This window comes from Suillus fuscotomentosus (assembly GCF_016647785.1).
Source record: "Suillus fuscotomentosus strain FC203 chromosome Unknown F5891scaffold_52, whole genome shotgun sequence".
Lineage (NCBI taxonomy): Eukaryota > Fungi > Basidiomycota > Agaricomycetes > Boletales > Suillaceae > Suillus > Suillus fuscotomentosus.
In genome coordinates this window covers 141,269-162,477 of record NW_024539564.1, presented here as the reverse complement: position 1 = coordinate 162,477, position 21,209 = coordinate 141,269, and the positions used below count along the sequence as shown (strand labels likewise).

The 21,209-nt window shown below is 49.1% G+C and overlaps 4 protein-coding genes across 4 annotated transcripts; 1 reads left to right on the top strand and 3 right to left on the bottom strand.

Moving 5' to 3' along the window:
* Window positions 1-12: 12 nt before the first annotated feature.
* Window positions 13-2,080, top strand: F5891DRAFT_1280447 (uncharacterized protein). The gene is made up of 6 exons (XM_041370415.1): window positions 13-220; window positions 275-696; window positions 754-973; window positions 1,028-1,506; window positions 1,562-1,835; window positions 1,894-2,080. Exons 1-6 carry the CDS (start codon window positions 50-52, stop codon window positions 1,945-1,947), a joined length of 1,620 nt encoding a protein of 539 aa, XP_041222335.1. The 5' UTR covers window positions 13-49; the 3' UTR covers window positions 1,948-2,080.
* Window positions 2,081-3,256: 1,176 nt separating this feature from the next.
* F5891DRAFT_575684 (CHAT domain-containing protein) lies at window positions 3,257-6,028 on the bottom strand. Its single transcript, XM_041372334.1, has 2 exons — window positions 5,861-6,028; window positions 3,257-5,804 (listed from the first exon to the last, which is right to left on the bottom strand). Exon 2 carries the CDS (start codon window positions 5,798-5,800, stop codon window positions 3,377-3,379), a length of 2,424 nt encoding a protein of 807 aa, XP_041222334.1. The 5' UTR covers window positions 5,801-5,804; window positions 5,861-6,028; the 3' UTR covers window positions 3,257-3,376.
* A 4,436-nt stretch (window positions 6,029-10,464) lies between these two features.
* F5891DRAFT_1280445 (TPR-like protein) lies at window positions 10,465-14,689 on the bottom strand (the record flags this gene model as incomplete). Its single annotated transcript, XM_041370414.1, has 1 exon — window positions 10,465-14,689. The coding sequence occupies one exon, from the start codon at window positions 14,687-14,689 to the stop codon at window positions 10,634-10,636; it is 4,056 nt and encodes a 1,351-aa protein (XP_041222333.1). The 3' UTR covers window positions 10,465-10,633.
* A 1,707-nt stretch (window positions 14,690-16,396) lies between these two features.
* F5891DRAFT_575489 (uncharacterized protein) lies at window positions 16,397-20,490 on the bottom strand. The gene is made up of 11 exons (XM_041372333.1): window positions 20,306-20,490; window positions 19,852-20,256; window positions 19,656-19,802; window positions 19,412-19,603; window positions 19,329-19,361; window positions 19,100-19,279; window positions 18,800-19,042; window positions 18,487-18,750; window positions 18,029-18,436; window positions 17,532-17,975; window positions 16,397-17,035 (listed from the first exon to the last, which is right to left on the bottom strand). The coding sequence occupies exons 1-11, from the start codon at window positions 20,365-20,367 to the stop codon at window positions 16,576-16,578; spliced, it is 2,838 nt and encodes a 945-aa protein (XP_041222332.1). The 5' UTR covers window positions 20,368-20,490; the 3' UTR covers window positions 16,397-16,575.
* Between the last annotated feature and the right edge of the window lie 719 nt (window positions 20,491-21,209).

Sequence of the window (21,209 nt, the reverse complement as noted above, 5' to 3'; positions counted from 1 at the left end):
AGTCCAATTGCAGCCGATTAGCACCCACCAAGCGCCTACAACAGCTACTATGATTGCACCAAAGCTTGATACAAGGCAGACTACACTGGTGGCCAGCCTGCCCGCTGTAAAAGCAGACGTGAAAGATCCCGAAACACTTACTTTGATCCTTCTACCCTCTGAGTTACTGGTAGAAATTCTTCGTCATGTAGACGGTCGATCTATCTTGCAGTGTTCCTCTGTACGTGTGCCATACTACTTTTTTCTCGTGGACTCAAACTTGACTAATTTTCAGGTCTGCCGCACATTGAACAGGGTGATTGATTCCTCTGCAGAGCTTCAGTATCATATTGAGCTTGCTCTTGATTGCATGGTTGATGGCCCTCCGAGCACCGTCACTGTCTCAGAGCGTCTGGAACAACTGCGGACCCTCCGTCGTGCGTGGACCTTGTTCGAGTGGAAGAAAGAAGTTCGAGTACCCATGCCTGGTTTCTGCCACGCATACGAGCTTGTGGGGGGTGTATTTGCGAAGACGTTCTCTTCGGGGAGCATTGATCACAACCAATCCGGTTCACGAAGATTCATTTCCTCCTGGCTACCATCCTCGTCAGCTCCTGGACACACGCTGGTTCGGAATGACATAGGCATCTCAACGAGAGACTTCGCCATCGATCCATCGCAAGATCTCATCGCTTTTGTCCAATCTGATGACGACCTGTGCGTCTTTGGTGTCTTTCGCTTTTCGTCGCACAGATGACTGATTGTTACATGTAGCGTGAACAATTCTAATTACACAGCGGTCCATATACGCACTATCTCCTCCAATGTCAAGCATCCCGAAGCATCATCTCCTATTCTTCGCACCCTCACCCCGTCCATAATGACCAGCGCATTCATACAAATCGTGGATGATGTGATTGGGATGATGTTTTGGATGGAGCTCGACAATCCTCGTATCACAATCTGGAATTGGAAGACAGGTCAAATACTCGTCGTAAGTGCCTGTCTATGAACACCCAGTAGCTTATAGCCAACGCTGGATTTGCAGGATCGCGACGGCGACGACTTGCCCACTCATATCAGCGACTTTTCGTTCATTTCGAACCGCGCATACATGATCACGCGGGGGATAGACGGGGGTTCGATACAAGTTTTCACATTTGGAGAACATCAACATGAAATTGTCCATGTTGCGAGCCTATCGCTGCCTGTCCTGAAGTCCCGCCATTTCGTGCACTGCGCGATTCATACTGGTCCGTTTGTGGCAAGGTGTCTTCCAAACACGCCTTTCTGGACCAATCAGGAGGAGCGGATGTATGTTCTATCCGTGGATTATATCCAGATGGACCCGCATATCCCTCGCGCTAGACCCAAATTCTTTCTCTTCTTCAAGAATAGCACTCCTCTCAGATATATACGGAAATATCGCGAACAAAGAGAAACAACCCCCTTCGAGGTGTCTTGGGAGGAGTGGGGTCCCCACGAGAGCCGCATGCTTCATCATCAAGTCCCATATCAGTGGCTAAGGTAAGAAAGAGTCGAAAGATTCCTGCCCAGACCCACGCTGATCAGCCTTGAGCAGATACGTTCATGGCCATCGAGTGGTCTTTCCGCTACAATCCAGCAGCACGCAAGTGATGGACTTCAATGTACGCAAAACGAAACGGCATGTCTTTCCTCCGCAGCCGGACTCCAAAGCGAACGTTGAGGTCATTGATTACCCCACGTTCATCTGGTCGGACGGCCTTTTCCCGGGCTCTATTGAGACAAATTTACCCTATCGCGTTTGTCGAAGAGATGAGCTTGAAGGGTTTTCGGGGGTGATGATCGATGAGCAAAGATTGGTCGGTTTGAAAGTAAGCTATCGTTGTACTGAGGAGTATGTAGCCTCGTGCTGATTGTCTTGTTTTTCAGAGCCCCTCGTTTGCTGATGGCGATATGAAGGATCTGCATGTTTTCGCGTTTTGAGTGTTGTTGAACGTTGTACACTGCTGTTCTGTTGCTGCTCACAAGATAAATGTTATTCATAAATATAGATTACCAGGAAAGACTGTACAAGTATGGAATGATCGCTCGATAAATGAAATCTTATGAATCTCTCGCACAATGGAGTTCCCTTACATGGTATGAAATCGAATGTCTGGTCAACAACTGTAGAACGCGAGTGGGACTCTCCCGCAAGCAACAATTCTGGCACTACGCACTACGTTGCGGTGCCTGTGGCTGGACGACGGTTCCGTCAATAGGACCTGCCGATCGTCATATCCCAGAGGATTGACCGTGATACAGCGCGATGACGTCTATGAGTCACGATCAGTACCGAATCAATGAGCAGACACATACGCCATGGGGGTGGCAAGGGTACTAATAGTTCACGGGTAACACCGCTCGCCGAATCATATGCTACGGCCACGTTTAACGACTGATAAGTGTGACGATGCAGGAGTAAATCACATTGATTCGACAGGACGCGTTGTGACACTAGTACAGTATACAGAACAACAAAGTATCATGCGGAGATAAGTAAGCGACAGGAGAGCGAGGGAACAAAAACAACTAGAGATACAGCAAATGTAATACTAAATCAATGATCAGGAAAAGTGCGGCATGTTACTTAATCTTACTTAGGTTTCGTTCGTCATTGAATATTGAACTTTGGCTTGGTGAGCTACAGTTGACCTACCTCGAGTCGTTAGCTAATGTTATCTTAGTGCTGGGTATATCTATAACTCTGGAGAGATACTTCGATTTGGGATGCCTATGGCGAATGCGCATACATCGACCCAAACGATAGCAAGGCGGTCCAAAGGGACGGAGATGCGATTTTTGTCACGATGTGGCGGGAACGTCCCATAGCTTTCGTCGTTCGTAACCCGCCAGTGACTACTAAAACGTCGGAGGACAACCCGTAAGGCTTAGCCTGTGAGTACTCTCGTTCTTGGAGTAATATTCTCTCACTCATGACTTTGTTCAGTGCGCTGCTGTATACATGCTTGACCAATGTATATCATTATAGTCGATCTTGCTCATATTCTTGTACAGTTTTCTTTAAAATTCTGATATTTGATGTTATCCCAGAGGATTCGGCGTGATACACCGTGATGGCGTTTATAAGTCACGATCAGTGCCGAATAAATGAGCAGCCATGGGAGCTGCATGAGGGTAGTTCACGGGTAAACCGTAACACTACTTGCTGAATCATAGGCTACGGCTGCAGTTAATGATTTAGAACTGTGACGATGCGGGAATAATTCAACGGGACCCGATGTGACACTAGTACAGAACAGAACAACAAGGTATATGCGTATCATGCAGAAATAAGTAAGCAATACTAGAGCGAGGGAACAAAACCAACTAGAGATACAGCAAATGGAATAACATAATGAATCGAGTCTAACTACACACCTATGTGGACAAATACAATCTGCTGCTCTAATGGAATCTTCTTGCGCAATGATTTCACGGCCTTGTGCAGCGCTACCGCAGCGCGTGTGCAGTCCAATCTTTTTGAATCATCAATGAGGTTGCCGTAAAAAGCAGACACGATCTGGCGTGCAACCTCATCCTCAACAGACCACATGGAACCGATCACACTGCGAAATCCGCAGAATTGCATAGCAGCAGCAAGATGGATCGACTCATCGGGGCTCTTCTCGTCGCCAACCGTAGTGTGGCAGGCCGATAAAAATGCAAACTGGGAGTTCTGCCAGTTGGATCGGATGATGTCCTTGATCATTAAAGGCCCGTCACGCATGGCGAAGGAAGAGTCGAACGGTTCTCTCTGATTCGGCATTCCATGGCAGGCAAGATGAAGCCACTGATTATGATCGAGCGCATCGAGTGCATTCTCGACTGTCGCGCTGGCATCCTCGAGGGATGTGAAGGAGACGACAGGAGTAACATGCTCAGCGACGGCGGCTAGCTCGGGAGCGACACATTTGAGCTCCCTTCCGTTCACCGGGTTGCCTTGACCGATGGCAACAAAATGTTGCGACGACGCATCTCGAGAAATCTGTTGTCTAGCACGAATAAGAGTCGTCAAAGTGGGGGTGTAAGATGAGATGTAGATGTCAGACATATTTTTTTTCTTCCTCTCGTATGGTCCTGCCGCATGGAGGGGAAGCAGCGTGAACTCAGCCGTGGGACACCACCATATACGCGAACCAGGGCAAACATTTGACTCCCTGAGAACTTGAACAACAGGGTCAACGACATCATTCCAAAGCTTGCGAAGCATGCCGACAAGCTTGAGTTGATTATCAGAAGAACCAAACCGCTCTGAGAGTGCGTGGAAGTCGGAGGAGAATTCGAACACTTCGGCTTGTGTAATGTCAAGCGGAACATGAACAGGATCTTCCGCGTTACGGACAATCAAGGCATCGCAGCCATATTGACTTGCATTAACAATGATAACTGGTCCATGTTCAGCCGCTTTTTGGAGATCAGAAAACAGTGGAGGTAGAAGAAAACGTGAAAAGTCGGGGAGCATGCGAATGCGCGTGATAACATCATCCCATTGCATGGTCAGTTGTTGGATTCTCAGAGACCGGTCTTCAGTATACTGGTGGAACGCGGAACGAAGGCAAAAACTCGACCGTTTGAACTCTTCTGCCAAGGCCGTTCCAATGTCGCCTGAACCAGAAAGTTCATCGAGTGGTGTCCTGAAGCGGGCCAACCGTGTCCAGAATACAGAACGACCTTGCTCCAACAGTTCCACCGCAGTCGTCAGCTCATCACGACGAACACTGCACGAAAAAGCATCGGTGGCGAGGGAAGAAACAGCCTCACTGATGACGTCGAAGTGACGGCAAGAAGACGACAGGAATGCAACTCGCTGGTCTAAGAATTTGAGTGCAACCTGATAAGCAAGCAATACAGATGGGTGATCAAGGACGTAGGCGGAGGCCGCCCATGACTTGGCAGCACTGAGATCTGTGCGAGATGCTGGATGTGATAGGTGGGAGAGTTGAGAGTATGAGCTAAATGCTTCATCATAGTCAGACTGCACGCCCCGTTGCCGGAATCTATCTTGAAGGCTGAGTGCAAGATGGTTCAGAGACGAGGATCGTGCTGAATGACCGGGGGGAAGCAGGAGTAATGCAGCACGATTCAGCTCGATAGCCTCATCAAGGTCAGACATGATGCCCCGATGCCGGAATCTATCTTGAAGGCTGAGTGCAAGATGGTTCAGAGATACGGATCGAGTTGAATGGCCGGAGGGAAGCAGGAGTAATGCAGCCCGATGGAGCTCGATGGCCTCATCAAGATCGGACATGATGCCCCGCTGCCGGAATCTGTCTTGAAGGCTGAGTGCAAGATGGTTCAGAGACACGGGTCGATCTGAATGACTGGAGGGACAGAGGAGTAATGCAGCCCGATGGAGCTCGATGGCCTCATCAAGATCAGACATGATGCCCCGCTGCAGGAATCTGTCTCGAAGGCGGTTTGCAAGATTGTTCAGAGATACGTATCGATCTGAATGACCGGGGGGACGGAGGGATAATGCAGCCCGATGGAGCTCGATGGCCTCATCAAGGTCAGACACGATGCCCCGCTGCAGGAATCTGTCTTGAAGGCTGTTCGCAAGATTGTTCAGAGACGAGGATCGTTCTGAATGGTCGAGCGGACGGAGTAGTAATACAGCCCGATGGAGCTCGATGGCCTCATCAAGGTCGGACATGATGCCCCGCTGCTGGAATCTGTCATGAAGGTTGAGGGCTAGTTTGTTGATAAAGAAGGTTCGAAGAGAGTGGCCTGGAGGACCAAGCTGCAACGCCACTCGACATGCTAGGCTAACAAAAGAAGATGACCACTGCCCCATCTCCCTGTGAAAAGTCTCCAATTGAACGCAAAATGGAGTAAAATCAGAATGAATACCTACTTAGCCAGCTGAAACTGCAGTACTCGCGCACCAAAGACCTGCCAGTACGAGGGAAATGATATGATGAGGGCTCAGCGATCCCATGAATTTAACGGCCAGCTAGAAAGCTATGGTGAGGTTGAAGCGTTGTTCGAGAATTCCATCAGGCTTGGGTATTGAAGCTTGAAGCGTGACACCGCACTAGGCAGCTGCACATTGGGTCGAAATCTCATCCAACACACACGAGGGAGACATGATGAGATCCCTGGCCTTCAATTACATATAACTGTGAGTTCAAAAATGTCACAAGCGTGGAAGTTTTACCGTCCGTTTACTTCAAGCACGAGCCCTTGTCAGCGAGCTCAGCTAAAGGTATCCAAACATACTATGCGAGGCATGATAGAAAGCACTTGTACTAGTCTATTGGCGCCATAAAACAGTTGTGCAATGGAGCTTGGACTCTCAGAGTCCATTTGTGCTACTAGGGTGATGGTCATTAATGATCTAGTAGAAGAACACTTGAACGTACGGTTACCATGAGGCTGTATGAAGTTCGATCGTGTGAACAACAGGTCTGACACGCCTACAGCGGATGACATGATCATCCACCTGCTCACAAGCGCCCATAATACACTTTCCCGAACATTCAACACGGCGACCTTTGCTGTGCAAGGCCTCTGCAAAACTCGTACCTGTGCCACTCTCTGGTTGCCTCATGGAGGACGAGAGAATTTGATAAAACTACATGTGCGCACAATGACATCGAAATTAGAAGGAACGACTATCTTCTATCTAGTATTCGGTCTGCATGTATACTCAGCAGATCTCTAGACATAGTCTTCCTCGCGCTCAAGGATATTACACCATACTCCAACACTTTTCACCTGCTCCAAAAGTTCCTTCTGCTCGGTTCTCGGCTCATCATACGTATTTTTCTTCATCTCAATATTGACAACTAATTGGTCCGATCTCTTGAACTCGAACATGGGCTCTGATACCATTGATCACATCATCTTGCTATTTGTTTACTAGTGCAAAAAATGTCGTGAAGCATCCATTCACCTTATGGAAGATTCCTCATCCTGTTGTGTGAGCATATGATCCTTGTCGTCCGGAGCTCGCCTGCACCGCCAATAACCATGACTAGGAACATCGACAGCCCCAAAACACGCTTTTAATCTACGCCTCCCCAAACCTACTGGCCACCTGTTTCTTACCCAAATCATTTTATTACTTCACAACACCTCTGCAACGATCAAACAACGTGCCTTGAACATGTTGTCCTTGACCATTAATGACATACGTTTTGGTGGCACGCCCTTGACTTGATACAGCGCATCTTTGAACATCCCTGGTGGGAGGGATCAACAGAGGACACCGACGGTTTTACTTCCGTGTTCATTCTTGCCAACACTAATCGTTTTGTCATGCATCTGGAACACGCCCTTGTTAACACTGCCGCACTTCTTGACGAAATAACTGCTCCAACGCAAAAGCCACCAGTGAGAATTCGGACAGATGACGAACGCATCGAAGGACACGCTTCTGTTTTGGGTCCCACCGACTCACAGTAGAGTTCAACGCTTGCAGCTTTTGCACAAACTCTGAGGCAACACCACCATTGGAATACGTACACTTGAAAACCCCGAATGAGATAATAGCGGTCACCAAAATTCTCGAGATACGCACTGTTGAATAGCCTTGTTCGGCGTTGTACCTTCCTAGGTTTGCGTTGGGTCATTCCCACTCATACTGTTCACGGGTTGTCATGGGAGTCCTGCTATGAAACACAGGCACGTCATTGAAAGGTATACTGTTCACAGCCGACCTATACTCGAAGTCTGCATGGAAGTGGTTAAAGTCATGATGACCTTTGAAGAGGTTGCCGCATCCTGCGGAATGTCTGGTTCACTGCAAGAAGATTATTCCAGTGTAAGAAGGACAAGCGGCGCACAGAATATGTGATGCCATGCTTATTGTCTTATCTTCGAAGAACCTCTCGTTTGCTGATGGCGATATGAAGGATCTGCATGTTTTCGCGTTTTGACTGCTGTTTTGTACACTGCTATTTCGGTGCTGTTCACAAGATCCTAAGTGTTATTCATAAATATAGATTACAAGGAAAGACTGTACATCATGGAATGATCGCTCAATGAATGAAAGTTTATGAATCTCTCGCGTGGAGTTCTCTTACATGGCACAATCTCTAGTCAACGGTGATGGTAACTGTAGAATGCGAGTAGGGCTCTCACGCAGACAACAATTCTGCCACTACGCATTCTGTTGCGATACCTGTGGCTGGACAACGGTTCCGTCAATGGGATCTGCAGATCGTCATGCTGATCGAATCATCCTAACCAACATAGATGCCATTCACTTCTCCACAGAGGAAACCTGATTGATCGAGGGTCGACTCCAAACAGATAAAGAAGTGAGTCGTCGCTTTGACATTTAGTGTGAGCACCGAGGAAGATGGGTCACGCGTGATGGTAAGGAACCAGCGATCTCGGGGCTGCGATACCGACTGCGCTGCGAAAGGTGTTCATTAACCAAGTGTATCTCAGCTGTTTCCGTCAACTCACATGAACAATCATATGAATGTTCAGTGTCGAATGGCGGGTTCCATTTTGCTCGTCACGTATTTGACAAATCGTACGCGGCCTGCATCCGTGTCTTGCGGTCTACGAGGGACGAGAGCTGGAGTTTTGTCAGCAAAAGAGAGAGTAGCGTCATTCGAATCAGACAGTGCATCATCCTGATGGTCGCAAGGGTGTAAAGCAACGGCCTTCAGTATGGAGGAAGGATGGACACCACGCACAGGTGGGAAGGATAATCCTTCGAGATGTTAATAGATGTATATAAATAAGAAGAAGGTTACTCACCGAATGGCTCATCACCATAATCGAGCAGCTCGCCTCATGACGTTTGAAGTTTCCTAAAGACCTCTCCACTGCCTAGCATTCGATCGACCTCACAGGATGCGTTGTTTTGCACTGACAATGCAGTTGACGCCTGTGGTAATCTATAAAACCATGATCAGTTCTTGCATCGCGCGACAAAGTCTCCATGGACTTTACAGAGTCACAGCATCCCCACGGTATAAGATGATAAGACGTTTATAACCGAATTGTAGCATCTCCTCGAGTCGACACTGATGGACACGTAAGTGTGCCAGGAGGGGACTTGAATATCCTTTCGGTTGATGGCTGTAGATAGAGTGTGGAAATGACGAAACAGATGGTAAGGTAATGAGGAGGGACTTACCTTCAAGTCTGATATATAGGTTTTCTGAACTACCAAACACGATAGTGCGATGGAGGATCGAGGATGGGCTGAGTCATGGCGATGTGCTGAATGGTGGACGGAATGAGCGGGAGGGGAATATTGGGGTAAGGACGTAGGAAATGTGGATGGAGTAAGGCTGGAAAGGAGGTCGAGGATTCAGGCCATGCGACGGCACACCTAGATTTTCATATAAATTTAGAGTCGACACGATAAACGCTAGTACGATGCACGAATCAAAATAACTAACCAGGATTGATAACAGCAGAAAAATCTGTGCTAGATATAAGTAGACGATCGGTCTTCAGCAAAAGTGGACCGCCAAGAGGACACACGAGTCTCAGAGTGTCTACTGCTGGACTTGTCACGGTATCATCATCTACTTCATAGCCAAGTTAGCCCACAAAGGCAAAATCAGTGCACTTCGTTGAATCTTTTCCTGAGAAGCGAGTCTAGTTGAAGTAAGAGAAGCACAGCCACCCGGTTCAGTCCGATCGTTGATGTGCCAATTGAGAACTTAATTGCCTTACGGTCCTGAGGCCTGAAGCTTAAGGACAGCCATGTCGTCAAAGATCCCTTGATGGTATGTTTTCTTATTAATATCATTCAAACGGCCCCACTAAGTAATTCTGTCAAAGATCATTCGAACATAAACACTGTTCCCTGAAATGACACCCACATTATTTGACGACTCCACCATGTCCACAGTTCTCTTATCCTCTCTGACCCTCTCTTCCTATTAGTCCATCAGCTTTTTCTTACTCGGACATTGTCGCCGTCCTCAAGGTTTCGTTCGTCATTGAACTTTGGCTTGGTGAGCGGCTACAGTTGACCTACCTCGAGTCGTTAGCTTAGTGCTGGGCATGTGTATCAATCTGCAGACATCGATACTGTGACTTGGGATGCCTATGGAGAATGCGCATACATCGACTCCAACGATAGCAAGGCGGTCCAAAGGGACGGAGACACGATTGTTACGATCTGGCGGGAACGTCCCATAGCGTTTGTCGTTCGTAACCCATCTGTGGTTGCTAGAACGTCAGAGAACAACCAGTGAGGCACAGTCTGTCAGTACTCTCGTTCGAAGTAATATTCTTTCACTCGGGGCTTTGTTCGATGCTCTGCTGTATCCATGCTTGAGCTATGTATATGATTATAGTCGATCATGCTCGTGTTCTGTACAGTATTCTGATATTTGATGTTTATCTTAGAAGATTTGGCACCATACATCGTGATGGCGTCTATAAGTGATGATCAGTGCCGAATAAATGAGCAGACACATACACCATGGGGCAGGGTGGTTCACGGATATGCTATGGCTACGCTGACCAACTTACTAGAACTGTAGTAAATCACATTGATTCAACGGGACACGGTGAGACACAAGTACAGTACTTGACAGAACAACAAACTATATACGTATCATGCAGAAATAAGTAAACAAGATGAGAGCGAGGGAACAAAAAAAACTAGAGATACAGCAAATGGAATAACATAATGAATCGAGTCTGACTACACACCTATGTGAACAAATACAATCTGCTGCTCTAATGGAACCTTCTTCTTGCGCAACGATTTCACGGCCTTGTGCAGCGCTACCGCAGCGCGTGTGCAGTCCAATCTTTTTGAATCATCAATGAGGTTGCTGTAAAAAGCGGACACGACCTCGCGTGCAACCTCGTCGTCAACAGACCACATAGAACCGATTACACTGCGAAATCCGCAGAATTGCATAGCCGCAGCAAGGTGAATCGACTCATCGGGACTCTTCTCGTCGCCAACCGTAGTGTGACAGGCGGATAAGAATGCGAACTGCGGATTCTGCCAGTTGGATCGGATGATGTCCTTGATCATTAAAGGCCCGTCGCGCATGGCGAAGGAAGACTCGAACGGTTGTTTCCGATTCGGCATTCCATGGCAGGCAAGATGGAGCCACTGATTATGATCGAGTGCACCGAGTGCATTCTCGACTGTCGCGTTGGCATCCTCGAGAGATGTGAAGGAGACGATGGGAGTAACATGCTGAGCGACAGCGGCCAGCTCGGGAGCGACGCATTTGAGCTCCCTCCCGTTCACTGGGTTGCCTTGACCGATGGCAACAAAATGTTGCGAGGATGCATCTCGAGAGCCCACAGGCTGCTTTCTGGCACGAATGAGAGTCGTCAAAGTGGGGGTGTAAGATGAGATGTAGATGTCAGACAGATTTTTTTTCTTTGGCTCGTATGGTCCTGCTGCATGGAGGGGAAGCAACGTGAACTCCGCAGTGGGACACCACCATATACGCGAACCACTGGGGCAAACATTTGACTCTCTGAGAGCTTGGACAACAGGGTCAACGACATCATTCCAAAGCTTGCGAAGGATGCCGACCAGCTTGAGTTGATGATCAGAAGAACCAAACTGTTCTGCGAGGGATTGGAACTCAGAGGATAATTCAGACACTTCCGTTTGTGTGATGTCAAGCGGAACATGGACAGGATCTTCTGCGGTGTGGATAATCAAGGCGTCGCAGCCGTACTGACTAGCATTGACAATGATCACTGGACCATCTTCAGCCGCCTTCTGGAGATCAGAAAATAGTGGAGGCAGGAGAAACCGTGAGAAGTCAGGGAGCATGCGAATGCGTGTGACGACATCATCCCATTGCATGGTCAGTTGTCGAATTTGCGGGGACTGGTCTTGAGTAGATTGATCGAACGCATTACGAAGGCAAAAACTCAAGCGTTTGAACTCTTCTGCCAAGGTCGTGCCAATGTCACCTGAAGCAGAAAGTTCATCGAGTGGTGTGCTGAAGCGTGCCAACTGGGTCCAGAATACTGCACGACCTTGCTCCACCAGTTCCACCGCAGTGGTCAGCGCATCACGACGAGCACTGCACGAGAAAGCGTCTGTGGCGAGGGAGGAAACAGCGTCCCTGATGACGCCGAAGTGACGAGAAGAAGACGACAGGAGAGCGACTTGCTGGTCTAAGAATTTGAGGGCAACCTGATAAGCAAGCAATACAGACGAGTGATTAAGGAGGTAGGCGGAGGCCGCCCATGACTTGGCAGCAATAAGATGTGTGCGAGATGCTGCATGGGACAGGTGGGAGAGTTGAGAGTACAAGTTAAATGCTTCATCATAGTCAGACTGAACGCCCTGTTGCCGGAATCTGTGTTGAAGGCTGAGTGCAAGGTTGTTCAGAGACGATGATCGTTCTGAATGACCAAGGGGACGGAGGAGCAATGCAGCACGATGGAGCTCGATGGCCTCATCAAGGTCAGACATGATGCCCCGCTGCCGGAATCTGTCTTGAAGACTGAGTGCAAGATTGTTCAGAGACATGGATCGTTCTGAATGACCGGGGGGAAAGAGGAGCAATGCGGCACGATGGAGCTCGATGGCCTCATCAAGGTCGGACATGATGCCCCGCTGCCGGAATCTGTTTTGAAGGCTGAGTGCAAGATTGTTCAGAGACATGGATCGATCTGAATGACCGGGGGGACGGAGGAGCAATGTGGCATGATGGAGCTCGATGGCCTCATCAAGGTCGGACATGATGCCCCGTTGCTGGAATCTGGTTGCAAGGCCAGCAGCAAGATTGTTCAGAGACATGGATCGTTCTGAATGACCGGGCGGACGGAGGAGCAATGCGGCATGATGGAGCTCGATGACCTCATCAAGGTCGGACATAATGCCCCGCTGCTGGAATCTGTCTTGAAGGCTGAGTGCAAGATTGTTCAGAGATATGGATCGATCTGAATGACCGGGCGGACGGAGGAGCAACGCCTCACGATTGAGCTCGATGGCCTCATCGAGGTCGGACATAATGCCCCGCTGCCGGAATCTGTCTTGAAGGCTGAGTGCAAGATTGTTCAGAGATATGGATCGATCTGAATGACCGGGCGGACGGAGGAGCAACGCCTCACGATTGAGCTCGATGGCCTCATCGAGGTCGGACATAATGCCCCGCTGCTGGAATCTGTCTTTAAGGCTGAGTGCAAGATTGTACAGAGACATGGATCGATCTGAATGACCTGGGGGACGGAGGAGCAATGCGGCACGATGGAGCTCGATGGCCTCGTCAAGGTCAGACATGATGCCCCGCTGCTGGAATCTGGTTGCAAGGCCAACAGCAAGATTGTTCAGAGACATGGATCGTTCTGAATGACCGGGCGGACGGAGGAGTAATTCGGCACGATTGAGCTCGATGGCCTCATCAAGGTCAGACATGATGCCCCGCTGCTGGAATCTGGTTGCAAGGCCAGCAGCAAGATTGTACAGAGACATGGATCGATCTGAATGACCGGGCGGACGGAGGAGCAATGCGGCACGATGGAGCTCGATGGCCTCATCGAGGTCGGACATGATGCCCCGCTGCCGGAATCTGTCTTGAAGGCTGAGTGCAAGATTGTTCAGAGACATGGATCGATCTGAATGACCGGGGGGACGGAGGAGCAATGCGGCACGGTTGAGCTCGATGGCCTCGTCAAGGTCAGACATGATGCCCCGCTGCCGGAATCTGGTTGCAAGGCCAGCAGCAAGATTGTACAGAGACATGGATCGATCTGAATGACCGGGCGGACGGAGGAGCAATGCGGCACGATGGAGCTCGATGGCCTCATCGAGGTCGGACATGATGCCCCGCTGCCGGAATCTGTCTTGAAGGCTGAGTGCAAGATTGTTCAGAGACATGGATCGATCTGAATGACCGGGGGGACGGAGGAGCAATGCGGCACGGTTGAGCTCGATGGCCTCGTCAAGGTCAGACATGATGCCCCGCTGCCGGAATCTGGTTGCAAGGCCAGCAGCAAGATTGTACAGAGACATGGATCGATCTGAATGACCGGGCGGACGGAGGAGCAATGCGGCACGATGGAGCTCGATGGCCTCATCGAGGTCGGACATGATGCCCCGCTGCCGGAATCTGTCTTGAAGGCTGAGTGCAAGATTGTTCAGAGACATGGATCGATCTGAATGACCGGGGGGACGGAGGAGCAATGCGGCACGGTTGAGCTCGATGGCCTCGTCAAGGTCAGACATGATGCCCCGCTGCCGGAATCTGGTTGCAAGGCCAGCAGCAAGATTGTTCAGAGACATGGATCGTTCTGAATGACCGGGCGGACGGAGGAGTAATTCGGCACGATTGAGCTCGATGGCCTCATCAAGGTCGGACATAATGCCCCGCTGCTGGAATCTGTCTTGAAGGCTGAGTGCAAGATTGTTCAGAGATATGGATCGATCTGAATGACCGGGCGGACGGAGGAGCAACGCCTCACGATTGAGCTCGATGGCCTCATCGAGGTCGGACATAATGCCCCGCTGCCGGAATCTGTCTTGAAGGCTGAGTGCAAGATTTTTCAGAGATATGAATCGATCTGAATGACCGGGGGGACGGAGGAGCAATGCGGCACGATGGAGCTCGATGGCCTCATCAAGGTCAGACATGATGCCCCGCTGCCGGAATCTGTCTTGAAGGCTGATTGCAAGGTTGTTGATAAAGAGGGGTCGAAGAGAGTGGTTTGTAGGACCAAGCTGCAACGCAGCTCGATACACTAGAATAACAAGGGAAGATGACCACTGCCCCATCTCGCTGTGAAAGGTCTCCAATTGAGTGCAAAATCGAGTGAAATCAGAATGAATACCCACTTAGCGAGCTGACACTGCGGTACTAGGACACCCAAGACTTTCCAGTGCGAGGGAAATGGTATTGAGTGATCAGCGATCCCAGGAATTTAACGGCCAGCTAGAAGGCCATGGTGAGGTTGTGGCCCTGTTCGAAAATTATATGGCGCTGGGGTGTTGCAGCCTGAAACCGCACTGCAACTGCGCATCGGGTCAAAATCTCGTGTAAAAAACACGAGGGTGACATGATGAATCCACCCGGCCCAGTGCCCTTCAATTACATATAACTATGGCTTCAAAAATATCACAGACGTGTTTTACCATCTGTTTGCTTCAAGCACGGGCCCATGCCAGCGAGCTCAGGTAAAGGCATCCAACAATATGCGAGGCACGACAGAAAGCACTAGTACTACTAGCCTCCCACCGTGACCACTCCATTGTCGATATAAAACAGTTGAGCCATCGAGCTTGAACTCTTAAGAGTTCATTTGTGCTACTAGGGTGATGGTTAATGTTTGATTTAGTAGAAGCAGACTTGAACGTACGGCTGAAGCAGATGTGCTTTGATCATAGTGTGAACCATAGCATGCGACACGCCTACAGCGGATGGCGTGATCATCGACATACTCATAAGCGCCCATACAACACTCACTGAGTTAACACGACGGTGTTTGCCGTCAAAGGTCCCTCCAGAGTCCAGAACTCACACCTGTGCCCCATTCACCTTATGGAAGATCTCGGCCAGCGATTCCTCGTCCTGTTGTGTGAGCACATCGTCCGGCGCTCGCAATAACCATTTATAACTAGGAACATTTGACGGGCCTACTAACAGCCCCAAAACACGCATTTAATCTATGATCGAGCACGCTGTCCTTGACCATTCCTGTCATACGTTTCGGTGGTATGCCCATGAGTTATCTCAGTTATACTTCCGTGTTGCATTCCCGCCAACACTATTCATTTTGCCATGCATCTAGAACACGCCCCTATTAACAGTACCGCATTTCTTGGCGAAATCACTATTTCAATGCAAAAGCCACCAGTGAGAATTCAGACAGATCACGAATGGGCGTAAGTAACCAAAGGACACTCTTCTGTTTTGGGCCTCACGGACATGCAATCTCCGTCGTACCCTCCCAGTACTAGTATTGCGTTGGGTCATTCCCACTCATACGGCTCACGGGTTGTCACGGGAGCCTTGCTATGAAATACAGACACGTCATCGAAAAGTATATATGTACGCGTTTTTCTAAATTACGTCGGTGCTTAAGCTTGTCCCAGCATGATTAAAGCAAGAAACTTGAAAGTTCAATCTACGAGAGTCTCGTCCATCAGTCGAATTCTCCTTGAGTGCACCACCAAATTCCTCGTGTCCATTCTCGTTTTCCTCACATGTAAACGTCTTGAAAGACGAGTTTACATTTCTTCCTCTGTGAACAAGAATCATAATGAGCATCAAATTACGATTTTTTGGCACGTACATGGAAGGCATATTTCAGCATGATTTCACCGGCGAGTTCGTGGTTGGGCAACATTCATGTGCGCAATCGGTTATAGCAGTTTGGGTCAACTGTTTGTCGGTCGAGGGACAATCATTAGGTGCCGTGGTCGTACATGCCCCGCAATCATCTGCCGGTACTGAGCAAGTGTCACACGCAGACTTCGGCGTACCACATTGCTTCGTGTCAGCAGCAGATGAAGTTTGGACAGTGTTTGAATCACAAGTCACATTGCATGTGACTGTAGGTTCTGCCTTCGTGCAATCGCCTTCTCGTACTTTCACACCTGGGGTTCCTTCAGCGCATGGCGCAGGACAACAATCGCTTGCACACGATTTCTTGATGACGTCACTACAGGGCTCTCTGCACGGATTTTATTACAATATAAAGCCTTAAAATGTATGACACGTACGATGGAGGTCCCTTAGGTTCAGGACAGCATGGTTTGGAGTCCATGATCGAAGTACATTTGTATGCGCAATCGGTAGCAGCAGTTTGTGCCAACTGTTCATCGGCCGGGGGACAGTCATTAGGCGCCGCGGTTGTGCTTGCCCCACAATCATTCGACGGCATTGAGTAGGTGTCCCGCGCATCACATCGCTTCGTGTCAGTAGCAGCACATGAAGTGCTATTCTCCGTCTGAGATGAGCATTGGACGGTCTTTGAATCACAGGTTACACTGCAAGTGACCGTTGATCCTGCCTTCATGCGATCGCCTTCTTGAGCTTTCACACCTGGGGTTCCTTCAGTGCATGGTGCAGGACAACAATCGCTTGAACACGATTTCTTGATGACGTCACTACAGGGCTCTCTGTACGAAGTTTATTACATTATAAAGCCTCGAAATGTATGACACGTACGAAGGAGGTCCCTTAGGTTCAGGACAGCATGGTTTGGAGTCCATAATCGAAGTACATTTATATGCGCAATCGGTAGCAGCGGTTTGCGCCAACTGTCCATCGGCCGGGGGACAGCCATTAGGCGCCGTGTTTGTGCATGGCCCACAATCATCCGACGGTATTGAGCATGTGTCCCACGTATCACATCGTTTCGCGTCAGCAGCAGCACATGAAGTATTATTCTCCGTCTGAGATGAGCATCGGACGATGTTTGAATCACAGGTCACACCGCATGTGACTATTGATTGTGCCTTCGTGCAATCGTCTTCTCGAACTTTCACACCTGAGGTTCCTTCAGCGCATGGCGCAGGACAACAATCACTTGCACACGATTTCTTGATGACGTCACCACAGGGCTCTCTGCACAAAGTTTATTACAATATAAAGCTTCAGAAGTATGACACGTACGAAGGAGGTCCCTTAGGTTCAGGACAGCATGGTTTGGAGTCCATGGTCGAAGGACATTTATAGGCGCAATCGGTAGTAGCAGCTTGTGCTAACTGTTCATCGGCCGGGGGACAATCATTAGGCGCCGTGCTTGTACATGCCCCGCAGTCATCTGACGGTATTGAGCAAGTGTCACACGCAGTCCCCAGCGCACCACATCGTCTCGTGTCAGCAACACACGAAGTATTCTCTTGATTTTTCGTCTGAGATGAGCATTGGACGGTGATTGAATCACAAGTCGCAGATGTGACCGTTGGTCCTGTCTTCAGGCAGTGGTCTTCTCCCGCTTTCACACCTATAGTTCCTTCAGCGCATGGCGCAGGATGGTCGCCCTCATTCGAGACAATACCCTGGAACGTGCAATATGCCGATATATCCTCTTTGTCGTCCCTGAGTTTCGGTGTACTAGACAATTCTCAGTCGAGGACAAGCGCAACGTAGAAGTAGATACGACGTACGAGGAGCCTTGACTAGGCAGGTCTCTAGCCTCATCTCGACCGCAGGGTTCCCCGCATTCGTAAGTGGCCGGAGAAGAGGTCTGACCTGTCGTGGGCACGCCTTCAAGTAAAGATGAATCCGGACCATTAAAGGCTGGAATCGGTTGCTGCGTGTTCTTGGATGATGCTACGCTGAAGGGCTGTGCTGGAGTCGGATTGTTTTCTCCAGGTACCAAGAACAGGTGGACGGGGGTAGTTGTTTGCGATTGGTTGATGGGGGACTCGTGACTAAAGGAGGAAGTTCGGGCTGGCTGTTGGCAGACGTGTTCATTATTTACAGTCGGCCTATAACTCGAAGTCTGCGTGGAATTTGTTGAGGTGGTGATAACCTTTGAAGAGGTAGCCGCATCCCGTAGAATGTCTGGCTCACTGCGAGGGTATTATTCCAGTGTAAAAAGTTCAGATGGCGCACTACTTACGCGATTGACAGTTTGGACCTTATAGTAGTCGAGGACAAGGGAAACGCAGTGTCTTCGGCGTCCTTTTCCATCCGCCTATCATTGTTCCCTATCACAGTGTCTGAAGTCGATCGCCCGAGCATTCCGACGCTGCAGAAATGATACGCCAAATTTTGCTCAACCTCGCTGTCCATCCTCTGTTCATGATAGTCTCCTCTGGTCACCAAAGCCTGGCGCATATAACCTGCTGATACGTCGACATTGTTGTCCTCAAATTTCGGGATGCTGGATAATTTTAGTCAAGTTAATATCACTAAGTGTAAGAACTGCGTACGATGAGCTTCGACTACTATATCGGACCCTGGTCACATCACGATCAGAAGCCCCTTGTAATGAATCACCTGCAGGAGGAGTCTGCTCCATCGCTGATGTGCCTTCAAGCACAGGTGAGCTCCGAAGATCGTCAGGCGTTGTACTTGACGTATGTATATTCTTGATTGTGACGTTTAATGGAGATGTGTTGCTCTCCCCAACTTGAGGTCCGACGATACCAGATGAATATACCTGTTGTCGACCTCTGCCGAGTATATCACCAGTGAGTGTCTTGGCGCTAGAAGAAGACGTCCAAACTGACTGTCGTTGGGTGTGCCATTCACCGCTCTCAAGCGAGTGATGAATCCTGGTGGATTCCGGTTCGAAAGTCTTCGAAACCTCGTTGACATCTAAAGACTGGCGTTCGTATCTCGACTCTACGATAGCCTGGTGCATGCGATCAGCAGTTACACCCTCTTCATCAGCCTCATGTTTTGGAGAGCTAGCCAATCTTAGTCAAGGGTGAACGCAGTATAGCAGGAATTACACACTCTGGTAGTTCGTTGATGTCAAGTTTCCGAGCACTGGTTAACCTTAGTCGAGGACAAAAATACACAGCATAGGGAATACATACGAAAAGCATTGACGAGGTTGGCACCAGGGTTCTTCTTGCACAGTGACTAGAGAACTCTGAACTCTGTTCTCAATTGAGCAATGGCTTGAGGTTCGCACGAAAGTCTTTGAAGCTACGTTAATCTCTGAGGTCTGGTGCTCTCGTCCAGACTGAATGAAATTGATTCCCGCATCCTGTGGAACACCCGGTTCGCTGTAAAAGATGTATTATAAGGAGCTCGAACTTGAATGAGGTTGTCACTTACGAAAGAGACAGCCAGGTGTGCTCCGATTCGAAAGTTTTTGACACCTCGTTGACATCTGAAGACTGAGACTCGCATCTCAACTCTATGATGGCCTGGTGCTTGCGATCTGCTGTTACACCCTCTTCATCAGCCTCATATTTTGGGGAGCTGGACAGTCTTAGCCAAGGGTGAACGTAGTATAGTAGGAACTACGTACGATGAACCTTGATTAGGCTGGTCCTTGGTCATATCTTGGCCACAAGATTTTTCGTGCGTGCTGGCGACAAGAGAATGGCTCTGATATGTCGTCGATGTCAGAGATTTTGAAATTCCATTGACCGAACTCGACTCCTGCATATTCTCAACTGCTTTGTCGATGGATGGCAGTGAGTTTGGATTGTTCTGTTCCAAGGACAAGTAGACGTGGGTAGATAAGGTTGCTCCAGGCTCGTCACTACAGGAGAATAACTGAGCTGATCGGTACTCTTGGATCTCAGTTGAGCAATCATAGTTCGAGGTCTGCACGAGGTCAATCGAAGCTGCGTCGACCCCAGTTGAAGACTGGTGTTTGCATTCAGACTGTATAAGTTTGGCTTCCGCATCCTGTGGGATACCCGGGTCACTGGGAGAGGTTTACCCAATATCAGACGCTCAAATGGTATGTCACTTACGAAGGAGGTAGCGTGGTCATTTGGGACAAAGGGAACGCAGGGGCATTGGTGTTCTGATCCATTGGCCCATGAATTTTCGATACCACAGTCTTCGACGTGGATCGCTCGACAATCCCGACAGAATTGGAATCTGCTGTCAAGCTGAGGTTGAACTTGCTTTCCGTCTCCAGTTCATGACGGTCGCCTTTGCTCTCCACAGCCTGGTGCACGCACTCTGATGGTTTGTTGCTGTCAATTTTCGGAGCGCTGGATAACCTTAGTCGACGACAAAATAAATAGCATAGGAATTACATACGATAAGCGTTGACAAGGTTCGTCTATCGCCACATGTTGAAAGCAAGGTCTTTCTTGTATAGTGACCAGAGAACTCTGTTCTCTGTTCTCTATCGCGTGACGGCCCAAGGTTTGCACGGAAGTCGCTGAAGCTACACCGATATCTGAGGACTGGTACTCATGTGCAGACTGAATGACATTGATTCCCGCATCTTGTGGAAGGCCCGATTCACTGAGAAAAGATTGTTAACAGCTCAAACTTGAACGGGATTGTCACTTACGAAGAAGACAGCTTACGCTCAGCGTAAGTTGATGACAGGGATGAAAGGTCACTGTTAGCGTCCTTATCTGATCGGCCACCAGCGTCCAATACCATGGCACTCTCTGATTGCCTGATATTCTCGACGGCACTGGAATAAGACTCCATCTCACCCTCAAGTTTCGGAATGCTAGATAATTTTAGTTGAGAGTAAACACAGCGTAGGAAAGACGTACGGGGAGACTTGACTATACTTGTCCCTGGCTACGTCTTGATCGTAGAGTTCCTCGTGTCCGTCAGAAGCCAGAGAGGAACTCTCGGCTATCGTCGAAGTACTTTGAACGAAATATGAATTTTGAGTATCGTTTGACG

What these genes read in the sequence shown, in the direction of transcription:
- F5891DRAFT_575684 (XM_041372334.1), bottom strand. Translation starts at nt 5,800, where the DNA reads ATGGGGCAGTGGTCATCTTCTTTTGTTAGCCTAGCATGTCGAGTGGCG.
- F5891DRAFT_1280447 (XM_041370415.1), top strand. Translation starts at nt 50, where the DNA reads ATGATTGCACCAAAGCTTGATACAAGGCAGACTACACTGGTGGCCAGC. An exon ending in CTATCTTGCAGTGTTCCTCT is followed by an intron (nt 221 to 274) that starts GTACGTGTGCCA and finishes ACTAATTTTCAG; the next exon opens with GTCTGCCGCACATTGAACAG. An exon ending in GTCCCATATCAGTGGCTAAG is followed by an intron (nt 1,507 to 1,561) that starts GTAAGAAAGAGT and finishes AGCCTTGAGCAG; the next exon opens with ATACGTTCATGGCCATCGAG.
- F5891DRAFT_575489 (XM_041372333.1), bottom strand. Translation starts at nt 20,367, where the DNA reads ATGGATCAGAACACCAATGCCCCTGCGTTCCCTTTGTCCCAAATGACC. An exon ending in ATGACCACGCTACCTCCTTC is followed by an intron (nt 20,257 to 20,305) that starts GTAAGTGACATA and finishes AACCTCTCCCAG; the next exon opens with TGACCCGGGTATCCCACAGG. An exon ending in CAACCTCGTCAATGCTTTTC is followed by an intron (nt 19,362 to 19,411) that starts GTATGTATTCCC and finishes AAGGTTAACCAG; the next exon opens with TGCTCGGAAACTTGACATCA.